Here is a 19571-nt window from a genome sequence, read left to right on the forward strand (position 1 = left end):
AGATGAGCATGTTGACAAGATTTGACAGTTCAATTGTACCAAAGTCTTCTTGTGTTTCATGTGTGTTTGGCTTTTAAAGAGCTTTTAAGGAATAAGAGTGCCTAAGCGGCTTTGAACTCTGAAAAGCTCTCATTGTATTAACATCTGGTCTTTTTAACCTGTCTTTTGAAGCTTTCCTTAAAGGAGCGAAAATAAAAGGTCCAGGTGTTTTAACGGGGAGACATTTACTAAATGTCTCCCCATTTAGTAAGTTTTTGTGGCTTTTTTTTTAAATTAAGGTTCTAAAATGCCAGGTAACTATTGCTAATTATTCCTGGAGGCATAGACAGTCACTGTTGTAGCAGTATTTACAAGAGATTTTCAGCAGCCTCTATGGGCATGCGCTTTTCCTAAAATATTTCTCAAGGTTTTTCATGTTTTCATTCATTTGTGGTTTAATTGCGTGAGACTTCTAACTGAAGGCAGAGAGAATCCTAGATTATTTCTTGTGGAGCAAATGGTTTTTTTGCTGTTTTCCTGGAAACAGCTTAGTATAGCTGTGATATCAAAAGGCTATAGTTTTGTGCTAGGCATCTTGCAGAGAGCCATGAAGAGCTTCCTACTGTAAGATAAGTGAACAAATGGACAAATAGAGGAATATAAGGAAATGTTGTGCTAATATTGGTGATGATGAAAACTGTGGTAAGTTGCCCACTCATTCATCATCAGGGAGTGGTGGCAACAGGCTCAGGAAGGAGTTGAATTGATGGTAAAAGGTGTGAATAGTCTCAGTGTGCTTTAGGGGTTATACAGCCTCTTCTAGGATTATCATGGTGGTGACCCTGGGCATGAATTGGGAAGCAAGAGAGCCCTGGGAGCCAGGTTCAATAAGAAGCAATCCCTTGTATCATACTGCATAGAGTCCCCTCTCCTCCTGTCTGTTTTCACTTACTTATTCCTCCTGTTACCTTCTCACTGTGCGCGCACAGCTTCCTATCTAAAGGAGGTGATGCCTTGGGCTGTGCTAACTATTCACACTGGAGTCAGCAGAAACATTACATTGCTTCCTGTGATGCAGCAGCAGAGCTGATGTGTCACTCATACCCTAATCTGATTTGGTTCTGAACACTCAATATCTGAGAGAGGCACGTTGCAAAAGGCTTTATTTATCCCCACTCTCTGAAGCACATATCCCCCAGACAGCGGGACAATCGTGCTGGCTGAGTGACTGCTTCATCTGCACAGACAGACTGCACAGCACCACAGCATTTTCTTAAGCAGCACAGAACAAAGCTTCAGAGCTTTTCCAGAGGATCATAGCCATTAAAGACTTTTACTTTTTGCCGGAGGAAACAGGCACCCTGCTCATTCAATAGTTTCCTGTCAGGCTGTGCTTGCTTCTCCTGGTGTTCTGGGACGTGTTTCAAAAGAGGACAATGCTGTGAAAAGTTCTTGGTTTTCAAAGTGTCAGCTGAGGTCAAGATCCTTTCAAAATTGTATTCCCGTGGGAAGCAGGGCACTGTTAGAAAAAGCAAAGTTTGAATACGGGGCTCTTTGTACGTTCAAGAACAACTTTCAGAAACTTTACCTGGAGCATTGCTGTGTCATGTTTTAAGGAATAACAGATTCCTACGAGCATTCAACTGGCATTTAAAATGTTTTCCTGTTTAATTCATCGACATGAATTATGGCCCTTCTCAGCCTCTTGCACTTTTGTTTATAGTTGATTATGGAAACAGAGAAATGCAGCATCTCCATGAAGATGGCATCCTCAGAGGATGTGAACGAGGTGCTGGCACACATCGGGACCTGCCTCAGGAAGATATTCCCTGGACTCTCACCAGTGTAAGTATCCTTTAGGGCACCTCTAGTGGGAGCAGATTGCATGGAAGCAGTGGCAAGCCACCCCTTTTTGTCTGCTGGTCTCCCCACCCTGATCTCAGAAATACACCGAGGATGTAGGAATCATATCTGTAAGCACTAAACTTTTGTCCAGGTGCATGGCAGAACCAGGACACGGTGTAGAGCATAGGTAGACTGCGTGTCATCCTGTAGGGTCATAAGAGCTTTTGGCTTGGAGAGGGGTGCAGTTATTTGAGGTCTTAAGTTTTTATTTTACCTTGTTGCCTCTCGAGCCTCAGGTGTAGCTTAGGTTCTGTATTTTTTGTTCTAACTGGCTCCATGTTCTGTTTTATTTTTTCCCCACCAGAAGTAAAATCGGAGTTGGGAGAGGAGGGAAAAGTTCCACTTACTTTCAGTATTTGTGAAACATTGCACATGATTGTGGGCCTTGTTCTTCAAAACTAAGCCCTGGGCAGTGTTGTCATATACTTTCCATGGTTTAACTGACTCCTTGAATTATTTGTCTCCTTGTCTGGCTTTTCTTTTCATTGCCTTACTTGTGCCTTTGGTTTTCTCTCTTACCTGTGTCTCTGGATTCTATCATCTTGCAGCAATTCTCAGTAGTTTTTCTTCATTTTATTTTCCTTGTTCTCAGTCATTGCCTCATCTTCATCACTCTCTACCAAGCCATGCAGTTCTACTGTATTCCCTTCAGCTCCTGGTTTCCAGCATTATTAGAAAAAATGGGCTGTGGAAAAGAGTTTTCCAAGACATGTTGATTTTTATATGTGAACTTTAGTAACAGACTCTAGATGTGAATGGTTAGGCTAAACTTACATGTTTTATTTTGGATGCATGTCTTCATTATTCACCTCTCCTGTAGGTGGAGTAGGAAATCAAGTTCATAAACTCTAGATGGCAGTTTCTTTTTTTTTGTTTTCATTTTTTTCCCCACTTCCAATTTTCCTCTTGGGCAGTGTAGTTAACTGCCTTAGGGGAGATTGAGGTCTCCCTTCAAAGAACAAGAATACAACTGAATGAATATTTGTGAGGAGGGTGGCTATAAAACCTCAGTAACAGTGTGAGAAATGCACACAAAGAGAATGAAGAGGCTTGTGAGACTGTTTGTTTCTCTGGTTGTTTATGAAGGCCTTGAACTCTCCATATGTTTTCTGTGGGTTTTCTTGAGAACAGTGCTGGAGCAGGTTGGGTAGCTGCATGGAGTGCTTGCTTCCCAGAAAAGAAATCAAAGTTCTTGCTCTCCTCTCAGATGGCAGAGTTTTCCAAAATGAAGGAATTGGAGTTGTGTGGATGATAGAGGACCAGATCAGGCAACAAAGGGGGGGGAAGAGGTTTCTCCAGTTATTATTGCTTATTAATTCTCTTCTGCTCCACCTCCCACCCCCTTAGACCCCTCATAAATTTTGTAGTTTATGAGGCAGTCTTGTCATTCAGAAAAACAGATAATTTTATTTCTTAAAAGGTAGGAAGGTTTTGTGTTTCTTGCCTGTCTAGGGAAGGAAACTGCTACCTGCTACCAAATTACAAAGACTGGAGCTGGATATCAAGAGTACGGCCTAGAGGCCACATGGAACTGCTCAGCTCTTTGCACCATGGTGCTATTTCTGCATAAAAGCAGTGTATATACAGCAGTAGTTTCAGGGTAACCATTAATACCATGTCTCCTCCCTATTTTGGGCACCCTGGTGTCAGATGAGGGCCACAAGCCTCCTTAGATGGAGTGATCTTGCAGTACGCAAGGATTTGGTTGCCCCAGTAGTCACAGGGTTAACCAAAAGAAAGAGAGAAAGAAAGAATGAATAAATGTTACTCCTGCTGTGCTGCATAATGGTATGTGTGCCTTTTAGGTAGGAAAGTGGGTTGTCTTAAAAATGGTAATTCTTCCTATACACTCATTTAAAAATGCTCTTAAAATAAAAAAGGTTTATGTTTTTAAAAATACTTTCAAAACCATGAATGATGTTTTCCCCCTCTTTTCCATCTAGGAGGATTATGAAAAAAGTAACTATGGAGCCTTCAGAAAGACTGGCTAATCTCCAGGCCCTGTGGGACAGTCAGACTGTGGCAGAACTTGGACCTTGTGGTGAGAATGAATTTAAATGCTCAAATATAAAAGAGGGCTGGGATTGCAGTGTCAGGAAGTTTAATTCTATTTCGAGCAGAAGCTTGTAAAGGTGTAATTAGTTTTAAGGTGTAATTAGTATGAGGCAGACTTCTGATTGGTAGGTGAAGGCACTATATTAAGCTTTCTTGCAACTTACCATGTGAAGATAGGATAGTCTCAGTTCCTTTCATAAGCACAATGCACAGTCTTCTGAGAGAAAAAGAGAGTGAGTTTTAAAAATTGGATCTTTAAGTATTAAAGTGTCCTTTTAGCTGTACATTTGTTTGCTTGTGTGACTACTGTGTTAAATAGTCTCTTGGGTTGTTTGTAGGAGGCTTTTCGCAGATGTATGCTTGTGTTTGTGACTGGCTTGGATTTCCCTACAGAGAGGAAGTACAGTGGGTAAGTGCTTGTCTTATTCTGAAGCTCTTTTCAGCTACCTGTACTTATGATGAAAACAGGTAAATCCATAGTGCTTGGCAAAAAAACCCACCCACTGCAGTTCTGTAAAGATGTATTTGGTTATGTGTTTTTAACAGGACGTTGATACGATTTATCTGACACAAGATACCAGAGAGTTGAATTTGCAAGACTTCAGCCACCTTGACCACAGGTAAACCAGTGCAGTAGTCATGCTAATATTGATGAAGTGGGATGGCCCCATAGCTGTTACTGGGAAATTACCATCTGTAGGACTTTCAGTTTTCAGCACAAAGCTGCTGGTTTTGCACAAAAGCCCCATGGAAACCTCATTTCATTCAGGAGCTGGAGAAGATAAATATATTTTCTTATTGGAAGCAATCCAAAAAGTAGCGGATAGCTACTTTTCCTGTGATGACAGATATAAGAGCTCAAATTCAGCAGATAAAACATGCATCTACATCTGGTGGGCAAAGCAAAAAAGGAAATTATGAAGTCTTTACTTCTGCAGAATCTTTTCCTCATGGTGTACATGTACACAGTAAAGGAAATTAATTTTTGTCAGCAAGTCAGTAGAAGGTTTAAGTTGTTCAACTGAATTCCAGCCAGTTGTCTCTTCACTTATAATAGATGCTATCAAAGATATGTACTTCCAGAAAGGAACTAGTTGAGGGTAATTTTGCTGTGAGATGGTGAAACCTAGCTAAGTGTTGTATTTAGTTTACTGAATTTAGCTGGCTGACAAAATGGGATTCTGAATAAGCTGAATCTGGAGATATTACAAGTAGGAGAAAATGGGAGGGAATCTTAACTAAAATTTGTCACTATACAAAGGAAACTGCAAATTTAAGAAAGTGTAAATAAGATTGGGAAAGCATTTGTTTCTTTGGGAGAACGCAGTGAAAGAATTAAGAATCTATCACAGATACAATGTTAGAATATCATAACAGAAAGACTGGACCTGGTGGTAGGTAAATAAGAGTATTTTGCCACAGCATTCTTTGCAGGTTTAAGCTATCTGGTGTGTGAACTTGCAGAACACCCCATTCAAAGATTTAACTCATTTTCTGTGCCACATTTTCACAGTCTGCAGTGAATCCCTTGGCAAAGTTACCAAGCAGTGTCTGTGTTGACCAGTTCAGAGGTAACTCAAGACTACAGGGCTGCAACCGGTGCCTGGCAGGTGTAGCCAAAGACTCTTTTTCCTTGGTTAAGCCTTGCTGAAAGAGGAAAAGGGGAGGAATACTATTAAGCACAAGCAAATTTGGGGCAAGAATTTAATGATGCTTTAAACATTTTTTGCAAGAGGAAGTGATGAGAAGACTGTGGGGCATAACCTACAGATACCCAGCCTCAATAGATATTAAATGTTCAAACAATTCATTAGGAAAGAGTGGGTAGAATATTTTAAAATATTTAGGATATCTCAGGGGGTGCAGATGAGTTTGGCTGCCAGAAAATGAAATAATGGGTTTGTTGTTTTAGAAAATATTTTCATTAAATAGACCTTACAAAATTACTGAAGAAATGTATTTCTGCTGTTGGGAAAAGCCTTTTTTAAGTGCTTCAAGACTGTCTAAGTCCAAAGATTCAAATCTATTTTGGAACCATTTATATGCTGTGGAATCCATCTTGTGATGAGGACTGAACTAAAGAACATTTTGGATTGTAATTTCAAGAAGATGAAAATTTTAAGAAAGCCAAACCCTTGTTATTCACTAAAAATACAAATTAGGAATTGAAATCCCAGTCAATTCAAGAATGTTTGTAAGCATTTTCCAATATATTTAAGACAGTGGAACTGCTGTAAATTTATACTTTGGATTCTGAGACACTGTTGTATATCTCATTCACCTTATTTTTGAGATTGCTGAACCTATATAGTTTATGTTGTGTAGTAGCTCTGAAGCAAGGTAGGACAGGTGCCTCAGGTCTCTAAATACAGGGGCTGTGCATTGCAAAAATAAACAATTTGTGTTTTTCCAAGTAAAACATTTCTGTTAAAGGTCAACAGAAGATGGCATGAATTATAGATGAACTTAAGTTCCCAGAGCATCACAGCATGGCTTGCTGCATGGGAACTTGACTTCCGAGGTTTTATCTGAAGTTATGTTGTGTTGTGAACCATATAATTATTTTAAAAATAAAAATACTCATAGTGAAAAGTGAAAAAGAGCATATTTGATATGGTTGCACGATCTTCATCTGTGTAGCATATGTTTTAGCTTATTTGGACATTCAAAAAATTTTAAGAAAAATGTAATTGTTTAGATTTTTTTCATTGTGCTGTTGAGATTTCTTGCCATCTGAAATACACAGGGGGACAGGGATGTTGAAAAAATGTGAAGGCATTAGATAAGCTGGAATCTTGTTGAGGCTTGGAGAGATTGTCTGCATTCCAGAAGTACAGAATCTGGATTTATTTTAAGATGGCACAGATTTATCTTTTATAAATATTACTTTATTCTGGATGGTAATTTTAATTAATCTGAACATCTCCATGTAACTCAGGGAGAGAAAGTTATGAGGAGGCCCTGCTTTTGTAACTGGTTCTTAGCTTTCTTTCATACCATATTGGAAAAGAATTCAGGTTATTATTAAAACCACATCTAGACTGCAATAGAATAAAATGAATAGAGCAATATATAATTTTGAAAAGAAAAACTCAATAACAAGAATGTTTGGGTTAAATGAGCTTAAAGCAAGAGAAGGAGTCGAGGTAAATTCCTGAAGGGTAAATTCCTGAAGGGAACCCTTCTGTCCCACTGGTCAGAAGCACCTTCAAAAATTGGAACAAAAATGAAAAAAAAAAGTCTTCTCTTAAAATCAGATGGTAGAATTTGATAAAGTTTGTGGACAATAAGTACAGCTGCTTGCAGAACAGGCAGGGATCCACTGTCTGTAGGAATGTTGGGAGTAGGGAAAGAGGTGTGTGGAGGGGAGCAGCTGGTGCTTGTGAAGGTCCCAGGCAGGATCCGTGTGTGACTGGGGTCTGAACAAACAGGCCTTGCATGCTGCAGAAGATTAAACTGTTCAAGAAACATCGTTGCAGCTGGGCAGGAATATTTTAAAACAAATCAGCCCAGCTGATTTGCAAGTTCTCATCTTTAAGTATTTCTTGAAAGTGTCATAGCTCTGCCCCTGAGACTGAGCCCCCCTTGTCCTTCAGCTATTTCTCTCCCCAGCCAGAGAAGGAGAGGGGAGAAAGGCACAGCCTGGGGCAAGCTCTGTCTGCAGCCACTCTCCTGCCCAGAAGTTCCTGAGCTCTTGCCAGCCCTCCAAGCTGCCTTACAGCTCCCTGGCAGTGTGAACACTTGCACTTGGTGATCCCCAGTCACCGTCCCTCTGTTCCTTCGAAGGAGCTGGGCTGCTGCTGACAGCTGACCTACAAATGCTCGTGGTACCTTCTGCTGCTGTTGGAGCGGTGCTCCACAGCGTGACCAGCTCTGCTTCACCAGTGTCAGCCTGTCCACTGTGTGCCCAGCTGTGCTGCCTGGTTACTGCTGCATGAACAAACCAAATATCACCTGAAAAATTGCTCTTACATTCATTCCACTTCCAAGGCAAAGGCAGTGGTGAGAGAGGCATCAAAGCTGCAAATCCATTACCACCTTACTGATCTTACCAGGGAACCACAGAGAAGAAGCAAACCTCTCTGTCTGTGAGCATTCCATACTCCATGGAGAGATTCCTGCCTGCCCAGCCTAAGGGGGAAGTACCTCTGGGTTGTTATTTTTTCTCACCTAACGTTTCTGCAGTTGGTTATTGCTTTACATGGAGATGAAGTGTGTGTGTGTGTGTGTGTGTGTGTAGGAGCAAACACAACGTGGTGGACAGAAATAAATCTCTACACTCCACGAAGCTGCTAAGTCTCTGCTGTGCCTGTGGAAACGAATTCACCACACAACGAGACGTGTGCTGTGAACAAGATGGAAAGATGGCTTAAATCCTTGAAGGGCACCCCACGCTAGTTCCTTTGCAGGAGTGTGAAAATGTCTATTTGCATGAGCTTCTCAGTTGGTGAGCTACAGTATTTTGCTGCAAAATGCTGCACCTTCGATCTGTTACCTTAGTGATGCTTGTACTTCCAAATCTAGCAACTGCAGTTCCCAGTATAGCCTGTGGATTGCTTATCCACGTGACGTCGCCTTGTCTCCTGGCTTTCCTGTGTGTTTCACAACCACCCCAAAGTGCCTGCGTGTTTGCAGAGGAAAACTGGAGGAGGGGAAGAATAAAAAGAAGATGGGAGAAGGGTGCTGCATGTTAAGTGTGGACCTGTGCCTACCTGCATATGTCCTGGATGAAGGGTTGGGCGGGGTTGGACTAGCTTATAAAAGCCAATACTTTAAAAATTCTCCCTAGAAAAACAGGCTTGAATGGTGCTGGTTTGATAGGTTAGTTTGTGTATGTTACAGCTCTTTATTTCATTATGAAGACAAGGACTTTCTAAGGAGCTGTTAAGCCTCTGTGTAGGTGTATGTAAGTGTTTAATATGCAGCCCCAAACTGATCCGAGTGCTGCACTGCTAAATGGTGTGATAGTGCTTGATGAATGAATCTGCTGGGGGTAGCATACAGATGTGACATTCATCAACGTCTGCTGCTGGAGAAACTTAACACAGGGAGAGCAGATCACGTTAAGAGGCTTGGAATGGAGAAAATGGGAATAATTTAGAATTTCATTTGTGAAATCCCTTTCACAATTAAGGAGGGTTTGTGCTGAATGTCGCATTATCCTGTTGCAGGTCTCCTGTTTCCTGGGGGAATTTAACTATAGAGATGAGACAAGGAGGTGTTCTCTAGAAGCGTTCAGTCATGGAATTATATTAAATCATCAGACTGCCAAAAAGCTTTTTAGCGTCATGCTAAATTATAATTAGAGGTGATTAAGAAGCTTAAACATGTCACAGGCTGAAGAAAAAGTTATGCTAAAAGTAGGAATGGCAGCCCAGACAAATTCCTGATTTTAAAATTCATACTAGAATGGATGCCAGTTGTCCAGTCAGAAAATTTATTAAAATAAGAGGAAGACATGCAGCTGCAGCTGCTGTTTTTTAGAATGAAGAGCTTTCTATAATGGAGATGGTAGGCAATTAGCATTGCAAAACTATGGGAATGACACATGGAAGAACACTTAGGAGATTGTTTCAAATGTCAGTTATATGAAATGTGTGTAAAAGTGTTTTTCTTTTTCTAGAGACTTAATACCTATAGTTGCTGCTCTGGAGTATAATCAGTGGTTTACAAAGCTGTCCTCCAAGGATCTGAAATTAGTAAGTAATAAATTGAAACAATATATCTGCTTCTACCAGACTGTGCTGTGTTTTAAAGGATGCTGTTACATTTTTTAAAGTGAAATATTTTTGGCAAGTACAACTGGGCAATCTATTGCCAATTTTTTTTTTCTTGGAATCATATCAGGAAAATATAAACTGTTGGATAGTCAGTTAACACCATAAAAACACTGCTGAGAATCAGGTCTTGTCAAAATTTCAAATGATATAGTTTGAAAACTTCATTGGATGATAGCAGTAGCCTATAAAACTTCATTAGGCATTGATGAGTCCCCCAAACAATATTATGTGACTGATTGGAAAGTAACTTCAAAACAGCCAGAAATCTTAGTTGCTTTTTGGAGGTGAAAAGGCCAAGATTCTGGGGATTGTTTTCTTGCATAAAGCACTTTTTTTCTGTGTAATTTTCATTGCAAATTGATGATTTTCTCTCCCAGTTTTCCAAAACACTGATGTGTGGCACCGGTATTTTTCCATATCAGTTTTCATTGCTAAAAACCAAAAGAGGGCATGTCTGAACAAGTTGGACTGCTGAAAAAAGGGCCAAGAAAAGCAGTAATTCAGTGACAATTTAAATATATCAAAATATGCTATTTCTCCTAAAGTTTCTAGTCACAGGTGGAGTTAGTGGTTTGCTTGAGAAACTGCTTTTATGCTTGCCTCCACAAGCTTTTACCTTTAAAACTTAATATTAAATTTCCTCTTGTTTAAATTGATGCCATTCTATTGATCTGTAAATCTCTCATTATATTCCTAAGTTATCATTTCCAATGAAAATTCAATAGGAACTTACGTGTTTCTTGGCAAAAGAGTAGGCAAAAAACTTCTTTCCTGCTGGGAGATCTCTCTCAAAGTTATGCATGGAATGAAGGTGGTGGTATTTTTAGTGCTGTTGTAGTTTGCTGTTAAAATCAACATTGTTAAAAGGTACAATGCAATTAATCAGTTTCTGCTTCAGTGAAATGAGATAGTTTGCTTAGTTAGAAGACTGGCTGGTGTAGTTTGCTTAGAACAAAACCTGGCCCTGTTATCTATCTGAGATACATTTATGTGAATGTTTCGGGGTTTTTTCTTAGTAGCTTTCCCACGGAAAACAAATAATCATAGTCAGTCTAGAAAATGCATCAGTTACTTAAAAAAACCCAACCTCTTATCTTCCACACATTCAAATTTTAAGTTAAAAATGGGGAAATGTAGATTGTTGGGCAGTAAATCCATGCCATAAGAACACTGCCTAGGGTCAGTGTGAGGTCAGACATATCCGGAGGCCATGGAGTGCATTGTGTTTCATGAGTCCCCCTCTGACATTGTGTTTGATACACAGTACCCACAGTGGCTTTACAGTACAGGCATGAAACTTTCCACTTGCAGTCACAGTACTGTAGAAAGGTTGTGATAATATTCTGAATCATTAAAACATGGATGGTAAAGAAAATATTGGGAAGGTGGCTGAGTAGACAGTCTTCACCAAAAATTGTGAACCTTTACTGTGTAAAGGATTAATAAGATTTTACATGTGTGGTAGAGCAGATTTATTTTGTTTATGGTGGGTTTTTTTGGACATTCAATTAGTTTAAAAGTAAAAAAAAAACAAACCCTGAAAAGCCACAAATTAGAAAATGTCAGATGATCATTAGAGACAAAGATATCCCAGGTATGAATGTCACATTGTTGTATTTAAAGGCAGGTAACAGAATAGTTTCAGCACTTCATGATCATGACTGAAATTCAGCTTTGGATATCACATGAACGCTGGTTAGTGTGAGCTGTAGGGGGAAAAAGAAAAGTCAAATCCAGAAGCAAAATAAAAGTTTATAATAAAAGGTGATGAGGTACAGAGTTCACTGCATGGCTTTTGAATGATTACGGTTTTATCTCTCTCTCTGAATGAGCAGGGCAAACAAACTCTTTTGTTGTCATGTTTTTTTCATGGCCCTTGCAAATATCCATGCAAATTCTAGAATTCAACCACAGTAAGAACATGAGATGGGATTTGCTCCTCCATAGGCTGGAAGAATTCATACTCAAATATATTGGCCTTTAAGCACTAGTCCTTGGGAGTCTTTGGAGACCTCTCTAGCTAGGGTACTTTTGCTCCTGAGTTTTTTTGGGGTTTTTTTTGTTTGTTTGCTTGTTTGCTTTCTAACACATTTCTTTGTGTTTAGTTGTCATTCCTGGTGAGGCTTTATTCTCCTTTTCACTAGTTACCACTTTTCTCTGCAGGAGTAGTGTGCATATGAATAAGATTTCTTTTAAAATCAAGTGAGAGTTTTTCCTGAGCCACATGATTTAGATTGGTTTCACTGTCATTATAAAAATTCTGCCCCTTTTGGTTTGGCAGCCTGGTTCATTAAGTTTTAGTCTGCCGCCTGTTTCTCTTAAGTCTTTTCCAGAAGTCTTCTGTTTACTCTCCTGAATGTTTCTGGTATTTTTACTTCCTATTTATGTATAACAAGAAGATGGTTGTGGCCTGGATCCCATGACGATGTAGAGCTTAACTCAATAACTGTCTGTTGCGTGTTTGTGTTCTTTAACTCTGTTCTGTCTTTTCTGTGGCAGTCCACTGATCTCTGTGAGCAGATACTGCGCGTGGTGAGTAGGTCCAGTCGCTTGGAAGAACTGGTATTAGAGAATGCCGGGCTTAGAACGTAAGTAATTCCTTCACAATGTCGCTTTAGGTGCTGCTTACTCCCACTAAAAGGGATGGGTGCTGTGTGTTAGGCAGAATAAGCATTAAAAAAATCTGTGCTCAATGTTTGTCTAGTTCTGAGGAGCCTCTAGTCACAAGGTTTTTAGCAGATTTTCCAGAGGGTCTGTATGTCCAGGAAATCCCTTTAAACGGGTGTTTTTTAGGATTCTGCCTGGAGAGTTGGGCTAAGTGGAGCAAAGTGATTGAAAGAGGGCATAAACCTTAAACTGGCTCTTACTGTTCCTCTCCCAAATATGGGTCCAACAGAAGTATCGACACCTTTTTATCATTTAAGAAACAATGGCTTAGGTTTTGTAAAAAAAGCATACTATGTCATATTGCATAACACCTTGTTGTTGTTTCATTTCCAAATGAGCTGGTGCTATCCTAATGTGGATTGCTGTCTGCTCAAATATAACAGGACTTCTACATTAACAACTCTTTTGAAGAAAGTAGATCAGTAAGTTTAATGGCTTGTCATAGACTTGGAAGGAAGACACACAGAAATAAGCCACGCAATTAAATCTTGCATATGTTTTAAATACAGTAAGTTGTTGTTATTAGGTATTTGCTTTTTTCCCCTCCTTCACAGGAAATAGAAGCAAAGTTACTTCCAGCTGTGCTAGTTTATACTTGCAGTGCTCATTTTAGTGTTATGTCCAAGACAATGTAGACAAGATAAACTCTAGAGCTAATGAAGTTTTTTTTTTAAATTAAAAAAGCAGTGTAAATGTGGGAGAAGCAGAACGCTATGCAGAATTACAAATAAAAGGAAACAAGCACAGGAGAGATATTTGGTGTGCCTTACATTGTCTCCTCTTCCATTGTTGGAGTCTTCTTCTCCTTTTTAAAGTGCACTTTGCCTTGAAATGCCTGTAAAAGAAAATTGCCTACATGACACAAGAAATTTGAGGTTGAGTTTGGATTATTATGGGAACTTTCTGATCACTAGTGCACTGCCTTTAATAGCTGTCATTCAAACATAAGCCCCTGATTTTAATCTTGTTTTCCAGTATGTGCCCTGAAATCTAGTGATAATCATTAATATTAAAGGATATGTTGAATACCTTTGCACGTTGCCTACCTTAATTTATCCCAGTTGGATTAACTGCTTTCAGTTTTAACAGGACCTGACAGATAATCAACCTGTGACTTTGGTTTTCATGTCTCCATCTACATGCAGAGCGTTTGGCATTGTGCCTTGGTGTGTATCTGTTCTGATCAACACTGTCTGTTTTTGCCAAGGATGCATTTGTCAGTTTTGCCATTTTTCCTATCTGTTTGCTAGGAGACCCTGTTGTTGCTGGCTATCTTTCTTCCCATGGCTTACAGACCAGTCATTTTTAATGAGCTGTGATAGAATGCCAAACCTGGGTTAAGCAAGAGCTACCAAGAGTAAAGCTGTAGGAAATAACCTGAGCATCTGCAAGAGCATATTTCTTCCTGCAGCAGAGTCAGTTAAGGACGACTCTGTTCTTTTCTATCTCCAGCCACTCATTTCTGTGATTTGGTTTGGGCTATAGCCTCATAGACACTTGTCATCCTCCCAAATGATGAAACAGCAAACTATTGTGCTGCAGTAGTAATAAGGACCCAGAACTAGGGAAGTGTGAACTTCCTGTTGGGAAAAACAGGATGTCAAATGAAAGCCCCTGTCTGATAAGATTTGTGCTTTCCAGTTTAGATGCTCTTGGAAATTTTATCCCCGTTTCTATTGCTTTAACTACACCTAAAGGATGCATTTTAGATTACACTGGAAGGCTTCAATGCATATAGCAATCACTTATGTTTTGGGAAGTGTTTTAGTTAACATACGTGCTGTCCAGGTTTCAGGGAGAGCAGAGTCATTCAGGCTGGCCCAAAAAAATGAGCTTGAAAAGGGTGTTAATCTCTAAGGTATTTTAGAGGAATGAGACAGTTTGTGATAACCAAAATACTGATTTCTGAGTGGGCAGCTCAGCCTATTGATTAGGCTGGGCTTTGGTGTCTACCAGGCTTTGAAGCTTGGCCTGACAGGCACAGGCTGTGTATGGTGGGAGCTGCCTTCAGCCTGTGCTGTTGGAAGATGCTAAATGGCAAGGACTTGGATATTAGGAAAGGGTTCTTCCTCCAGAGGGTGGTTGGGTGCTGAAACAGGCTCCCCAGGGCACTGGTCATGGCCCCAACCCTGCCAGAGCTCAAGGAGCATTTGGACAACAGTTTCAGGCACATGGTGGGGCTGTTGGGGTGTCCTGTTCAGCACCAGGAGCTGGACTAGATCCTTGGGAGTCCCTTCCACCTCAGGATATTCTGTGATTTCCATGGAACTGCAAGACAGACTTCCCAGTCTGCAAAGGCCTGTTTGCAGGAGCTGGTGCAAGTGATTTATTTGTTGCACTTCCATGCTCTCTCAAAGCTGGCAGGCAGAATATCCCTGCCTCCTTTCACACTGTCCTGTGCAGCCTTTTTCCAAGGGGAGTGGCCAGCTGCCACATGGGGATCTACAGAAATGCCTGTTGCTGGCCTTTGACAGTCAAGTAGTCTTATCTTTCCCTTCTTGACAATGTCCTTAGACCTAACAGTGTTGCTTCCTCCCACACATCCTCTTTTTTTTTCTGTTACAGGGATGTTGTCTAGACAGATCTCAAGGAATTGTTTTGTTTGTGTGAGATTTCCAGATTGGTAGTATTCTTTTCCTTGATGACATGTCCTTAGTCTGTTATATGAATAGTTGAATTGAATCTTTTTGGGGCTTTACCTCCAAGCCTGAATAAGCTTGTTTCAGCCAAGCATGGCTGTGTAATGCATACAGAGCAAGCTTCATGCTTTTTGGAAAGTTTCAGACTTAGACCACGTGCTCTGTTCCTAAGTGTGCGGCCAAAAGAAGTAACAAATTTTGTGACTTGAAACAAACAGTGGACAAAGGAGGAGATGTTCCCCCATGAGCAGAGCCAAGGTGCCTCTGTTTATGGCAGAGGTTGCACAGGGAGTGTGTGTTATTTGTTGTATTATTTTTTCCAAAATGAGCCTTGGAGCCCTGTCAGCCCACTATAGATAATCCAGTGCTTTCTGGTGGGAGTCGCTTTGCTGTGCCTTTGCTAAGTAGTTCACACACACTCTAGTTGTCCAAAACACTCTGGTAATCCTGCCTATATTGTTGGCAAAAGCTGGGGCAGAGTTTGTAAACATGCCTGGGGGTATAGGCAAAGTATTGTAATGACAAGAATCTGTTAGAGATAAAGGAAGAGGAGGAAACTCCTCCAGAGGAAAAGGTTTGTTGCTTTTTAATTCAAAACCTCGTTTTTCTTGGCTGGACAGGAGGAGTTTGATTCAGATGCCTAAGGGCAGGCATCTAGCACCATTTGAAATGCTGGAGGATTTCCAGAGTGTTGGCAAATGTCACTGAGGACCTACAGGAGTTCCGTAGTCTTCTGCAGCAGCAGCTGGTAGCAAAGCAGGAGACCCTGGGGCCTGTCAGGTGGCAAGGTTTCAAGTCCAGAAGTTCTTTTTGTTGAGTGTTTGTATTCACATGCTGCTTGTATTTTAGGAGGAGAATATGTTTTTCCTAAAGGCAGCCCTTCATCATGCATCTGCAGTGCTGGAACCAGTTCTGGCCCCAGAAGGACATAGGGTTTCAAAGAGAAATTAAACTTCCCTGGAGCTTCGCTGTACTCCAGTAAACTTTGCAACTTCAGATAACCAAAAGCTGTTGAGGCTATTGATGTTCAGCCTCCTTTCTTTTCCAAATACTAGAAGAGGATGCTGCCTCCACTGTGGTGCTCAGCACAGAGTTTGATGTAGGCAGGATCTGTTCCAAAGAAAGAGGGCAGTGTTAGTCAGCATTTTGGTAGCTCTCTACCACTGGCCTGCAGGAGGAGAAATAAATAATGTACTTCAAGGCAGAGAGAAAGAAGGAAATTGAAGACATAATTTTGCTTTCTACCTTGGTGTCTAACTTAGGTGAAGTAAGAACACTGAAGTTACAGCCTCACTTTATCAAAAGCCCACAGTAGGTCTAGTCCCTTATCACATCATAACTTCGTTGGTACGAGAGCAGGTTTGAGGATTTGTCTTAGAGCTGATGAGACATCAGCCTTCTGACTTCATGCCAGGATGTGTCTCCACCAGAGTGTGACAGTGTGGTGTGCAACAAAACCCAAGCTAGCTTTCAGCTTAGTGCTGAGGGTGGTGGCAGTCCAGCCGCAGCAGAGCGCTTGCAGGCGGGGCAGTGCTCCCTTGCCTCTCGAGTGGCTTTGGAACAGAGGTCATGCTGCTGCATCTACCTGCACAACTGGTTAAAGTGCTTCAAAGCTCTCTGTGCTGCCTGGCCTGGCTGTTGGTCAGTGTTACAGAAGTGATATCTGCGCCTCTTTTGGATCCATTGCTGGGACTGTGATCAGCCAGTCGTGCCCTTTGATGCTTCTCACTGTAAAAAGAAGCAAAAGACCAGCTCATCAGTGTGCTGCTGCTCTTTGAGAGAGCTATTCCTGCTGTTTTATAAGGTTAGAAATACTTCTGGATGTGCTGCAAAGCCCATCTGTTTGAGTGACTATTGGCAGAAAGCTGCTGCAAGTGAGCAGGATGGCTTGTGGGTGAAGGAGGTGGTGGTGTGCAAGTTGATGTGTATCTCCAAATCCTGTGGCGTGCAGAGAGATGGAAGATGTGGTCAGGTTTTGAGTTATTCTGTGTAACTCCTGTTTTATACCTTCAGATCTCTGTCAAAAGCATTTTAGTCTTTAATTGTATAGTCTTTTCATAGGTCACAGAGTGAATAAATAACAAAGTAACTCCCTGTGAAAGATAGCAAATTAACCAGATAAGCATTGTTTAGAACCACGAGGAATGAGTTAGTGCCCTGCCCTAGCAAAGGCCACTTGTGTCTGGTAATCCCTTCATGCTTTTAAAAGCCTTTGTATGTGCTGTTGGCAGAGGAGATAACAGGATTCCTTCTCCCTCTCTTTTTTTGTTGCAGGGATTTTGCACAGAAACTAGCCAGTGCCCTAGCCCATAATCCCAACTCAGGACTCCATACCATCAACCTTGCTAGCAATCCACTTGAAGACAGAGGTACTGTAACATTTACATTTTCCCCTTTCTAGAAATGTAATAGGAGGATTATTCTTTGCCTGAAGAATAGGTTATTGTTTTCTGCTAATGCTGCTGCAAATTTCTGTTGTTCACAAATGACTGAGAATTGCCATTCTTTTTGACTTATGCATATCCATTGGTGTGTCGAGAAATATTTAAATGTCTAAACCAACCCAGGATTTTAAAGGAAGACAAAACAGAGTGATTGTTTTAAAAAAACCCTCTAGTTTTTAAGAGGTGTACATTTTTAAAAGCAGTGTAATCAGTAGAAAGATGAAGCATAAGGTAACTTTGTTTTTTGGTTGCATTTTTCTGATGGTTTTGTATTTTTATTTCAGCTGTAATGCCATATTTCTTTTCAGTATGAAAATTACCTCTTTTTTCTCACTTCTGTGGTGGCCTGCCCTGTTGTGAGGTTCAATAATAGTGGCATAACTGGCATTCTATGGAGCAAAGTGCTGTTAACTCCACAAGATGGAAAATCAAGCTGAACAGCTCAGCTTTTCTCAGACTAGGCACCGCTAGGCATGATTTCAGTACATATCAAGTCATTCCTCTCCCTTGTCTACTCTTTTTTCACCCAAGAGGCATTTATTTTTAAAATAAGGTTACATTCTTTCAGTCTGGAGTTGACCCTTCAGCGTTGCCCATGTGAGATTTCCATTTGCTCCACTTAATGCATTCCAGGCACACAGTGTTCTGGGATCAGACTATCTTGTGCTCCTGTTGGGCCAGAAAAAAAATAAGAATTTTACACAGTGAGCCTTTTCTTGTTTTATTTGGTTTGTTTGGGGGAAATGTTTTATTCTCTTTGCTGTCATGATTCAAAATAGAAAAGCTGTCCGTTCTGGTTACAACCTGATGGACTCAGAATGTTGTTAACACAGAATTTTGTAGGTGTCTCTTCTTTCTTGCTTGTTCAGTGAGGAGAAAAATAGCTGGGAAGGGTTTTTTATTCCCTTTCTACATCTGCATCACTTTACTTTTGACTAGAAGCAAGTATGATAATGTTTTTGTTTTTAACCTATTCTGAGTAGTTTTTTTATTTGAAATTGTTCACATGAATTGTTTTAACTCTCCTGATTACCTCTTGCCGGCTGATTATTGCTTGTCCTCGTTTAGAATTCTCATCACATGAAAGCCAGTGCTTCCTTGAAGAACCATTATTGTTACAATGTGCCGCAGGCCTACTGCATTTTACAGAAATTTCTGTTGTAAGCTGGAAAAAAGGCTGCTACATTGTTGATTCTGCTTTTGAAGAAGTGTATTTAGGTTGTGTTATTTGAAAGGTTTTGGTTTTTTTTTTCCCCTAAGGAACTCATTTTTATCCTGGAAGCAAAACAATTGACCAGACATTGGGTACTCTACAGTGTAGGGGATCTTTTTTACATTTTTTTAACATATCCATGGGGGTGCTTTCTTTGCAACAAGCCTATGGATTCAAGCCATTCCACAGTATCCACATATAAAATAAAAATGGAATGCAGAAAGTGCAACTTGGAGAAATTAGTAGGGTTTTTTCATTATCTCAGCCTCTCCTATCAAATATGCAATTAAGATTTGACCTTTTCATTGGAATGAGATAAGCTATAGAGTACTTAGAAATTAATTATAATTGTAATGTGCAAATACTGCAGATTTTCAGTTCAAGAAAATTCCCTGGGTGCAAGGTAGATTTGACTTTGGTAAACTGGAGCGGTAGGAAGGATTTCACAAGTTAGAGTGGAGATTCATATAAATGTATGGATTTTGGAAAATACCTTTTGAAAAATCACCTGCAGGAACTGGAACTAGATTATTTTGCAGTTACAAGGGAAATCACAGAGTTGTTTTTCTTCTGGAGAAGACCATATTGGACCCTGTATGAACACAGACATGCACTAAGCTATTTTATATCGTTGAGTACCAATAACTGAAGGCATGATATTATTACATATTAATGCAACTGTCTGTATTCCAACAGCATGGGAAGTGCATTTAGTTTACCTAAAGCATGGGACCTGTCTTCAGTTCAAATTCAGTGCAGTGTTTATATGCAGTGATTTTTTTACTGAGACCAGTCTCTTAATTTGTGTTGGCTGTCCTTTATGGTACTGTCATTTTTTTTTTTTTTTTTTTTCTTGTGAGACTAACACCTGGAAAGTTTGTTATCAATC

The 19571-nt window shown here is 40.3% G+C and overlaps 1 protein-coding gene across 2 annotated transcripts in view; it reads left to right on the plus strand.

Moving 5' to 3' along the window:
• CARMIL1 (capping protein regulator and myosin 1 linker 1) overlaps window positions 1-19571 on the plus strand; it is a 189093-nt gene that overhangs the window by 81958 nt on the left and 87564 nt on the right. For both annotated transcript variants that reach the window (XM_084207455.1, XM_084207456.1), the window contains exons 5-11: window positions 1703-1824; window positions 3828-3925; window positions 4278-4348; window positions 4486-4559; window positions 9563-9638; window positions 12219-12307; window positions 17300-17394. In XM_084207455.1, coding sequence (XP_084063581.1) covers window positions 1703-1824; window positions 3828-3925; window positions 4278-4348; window positions 4486-4559; window positions 9563-9638; window positions 12219-12307; window positions 17300-17394 — 625 coding nt within the window. The remainder of the gene's footprint in view (window positions 1-1702; window positions 1825-3827; window positions 3926-4277; window positions 4349-4485; window positions 4560-9562; window positions 9639-12218; window positions 12308-17299; window positions 17395-19571) is intronic.

The sequence above is a fragment of the Fringilla coelebs genome (genome assembly GCF_963513975.1).
Source record: "Fringilla coelebs genome assembly, chromosome: 1".
In the NCBI taxonomy this organism is placed as follows: domain Eukaryota; kingdom Metazoa; phylum Chordata; class Aves; order Passeriformes; family Fringillidae; genus Fringilla; species Fringilla coelebs.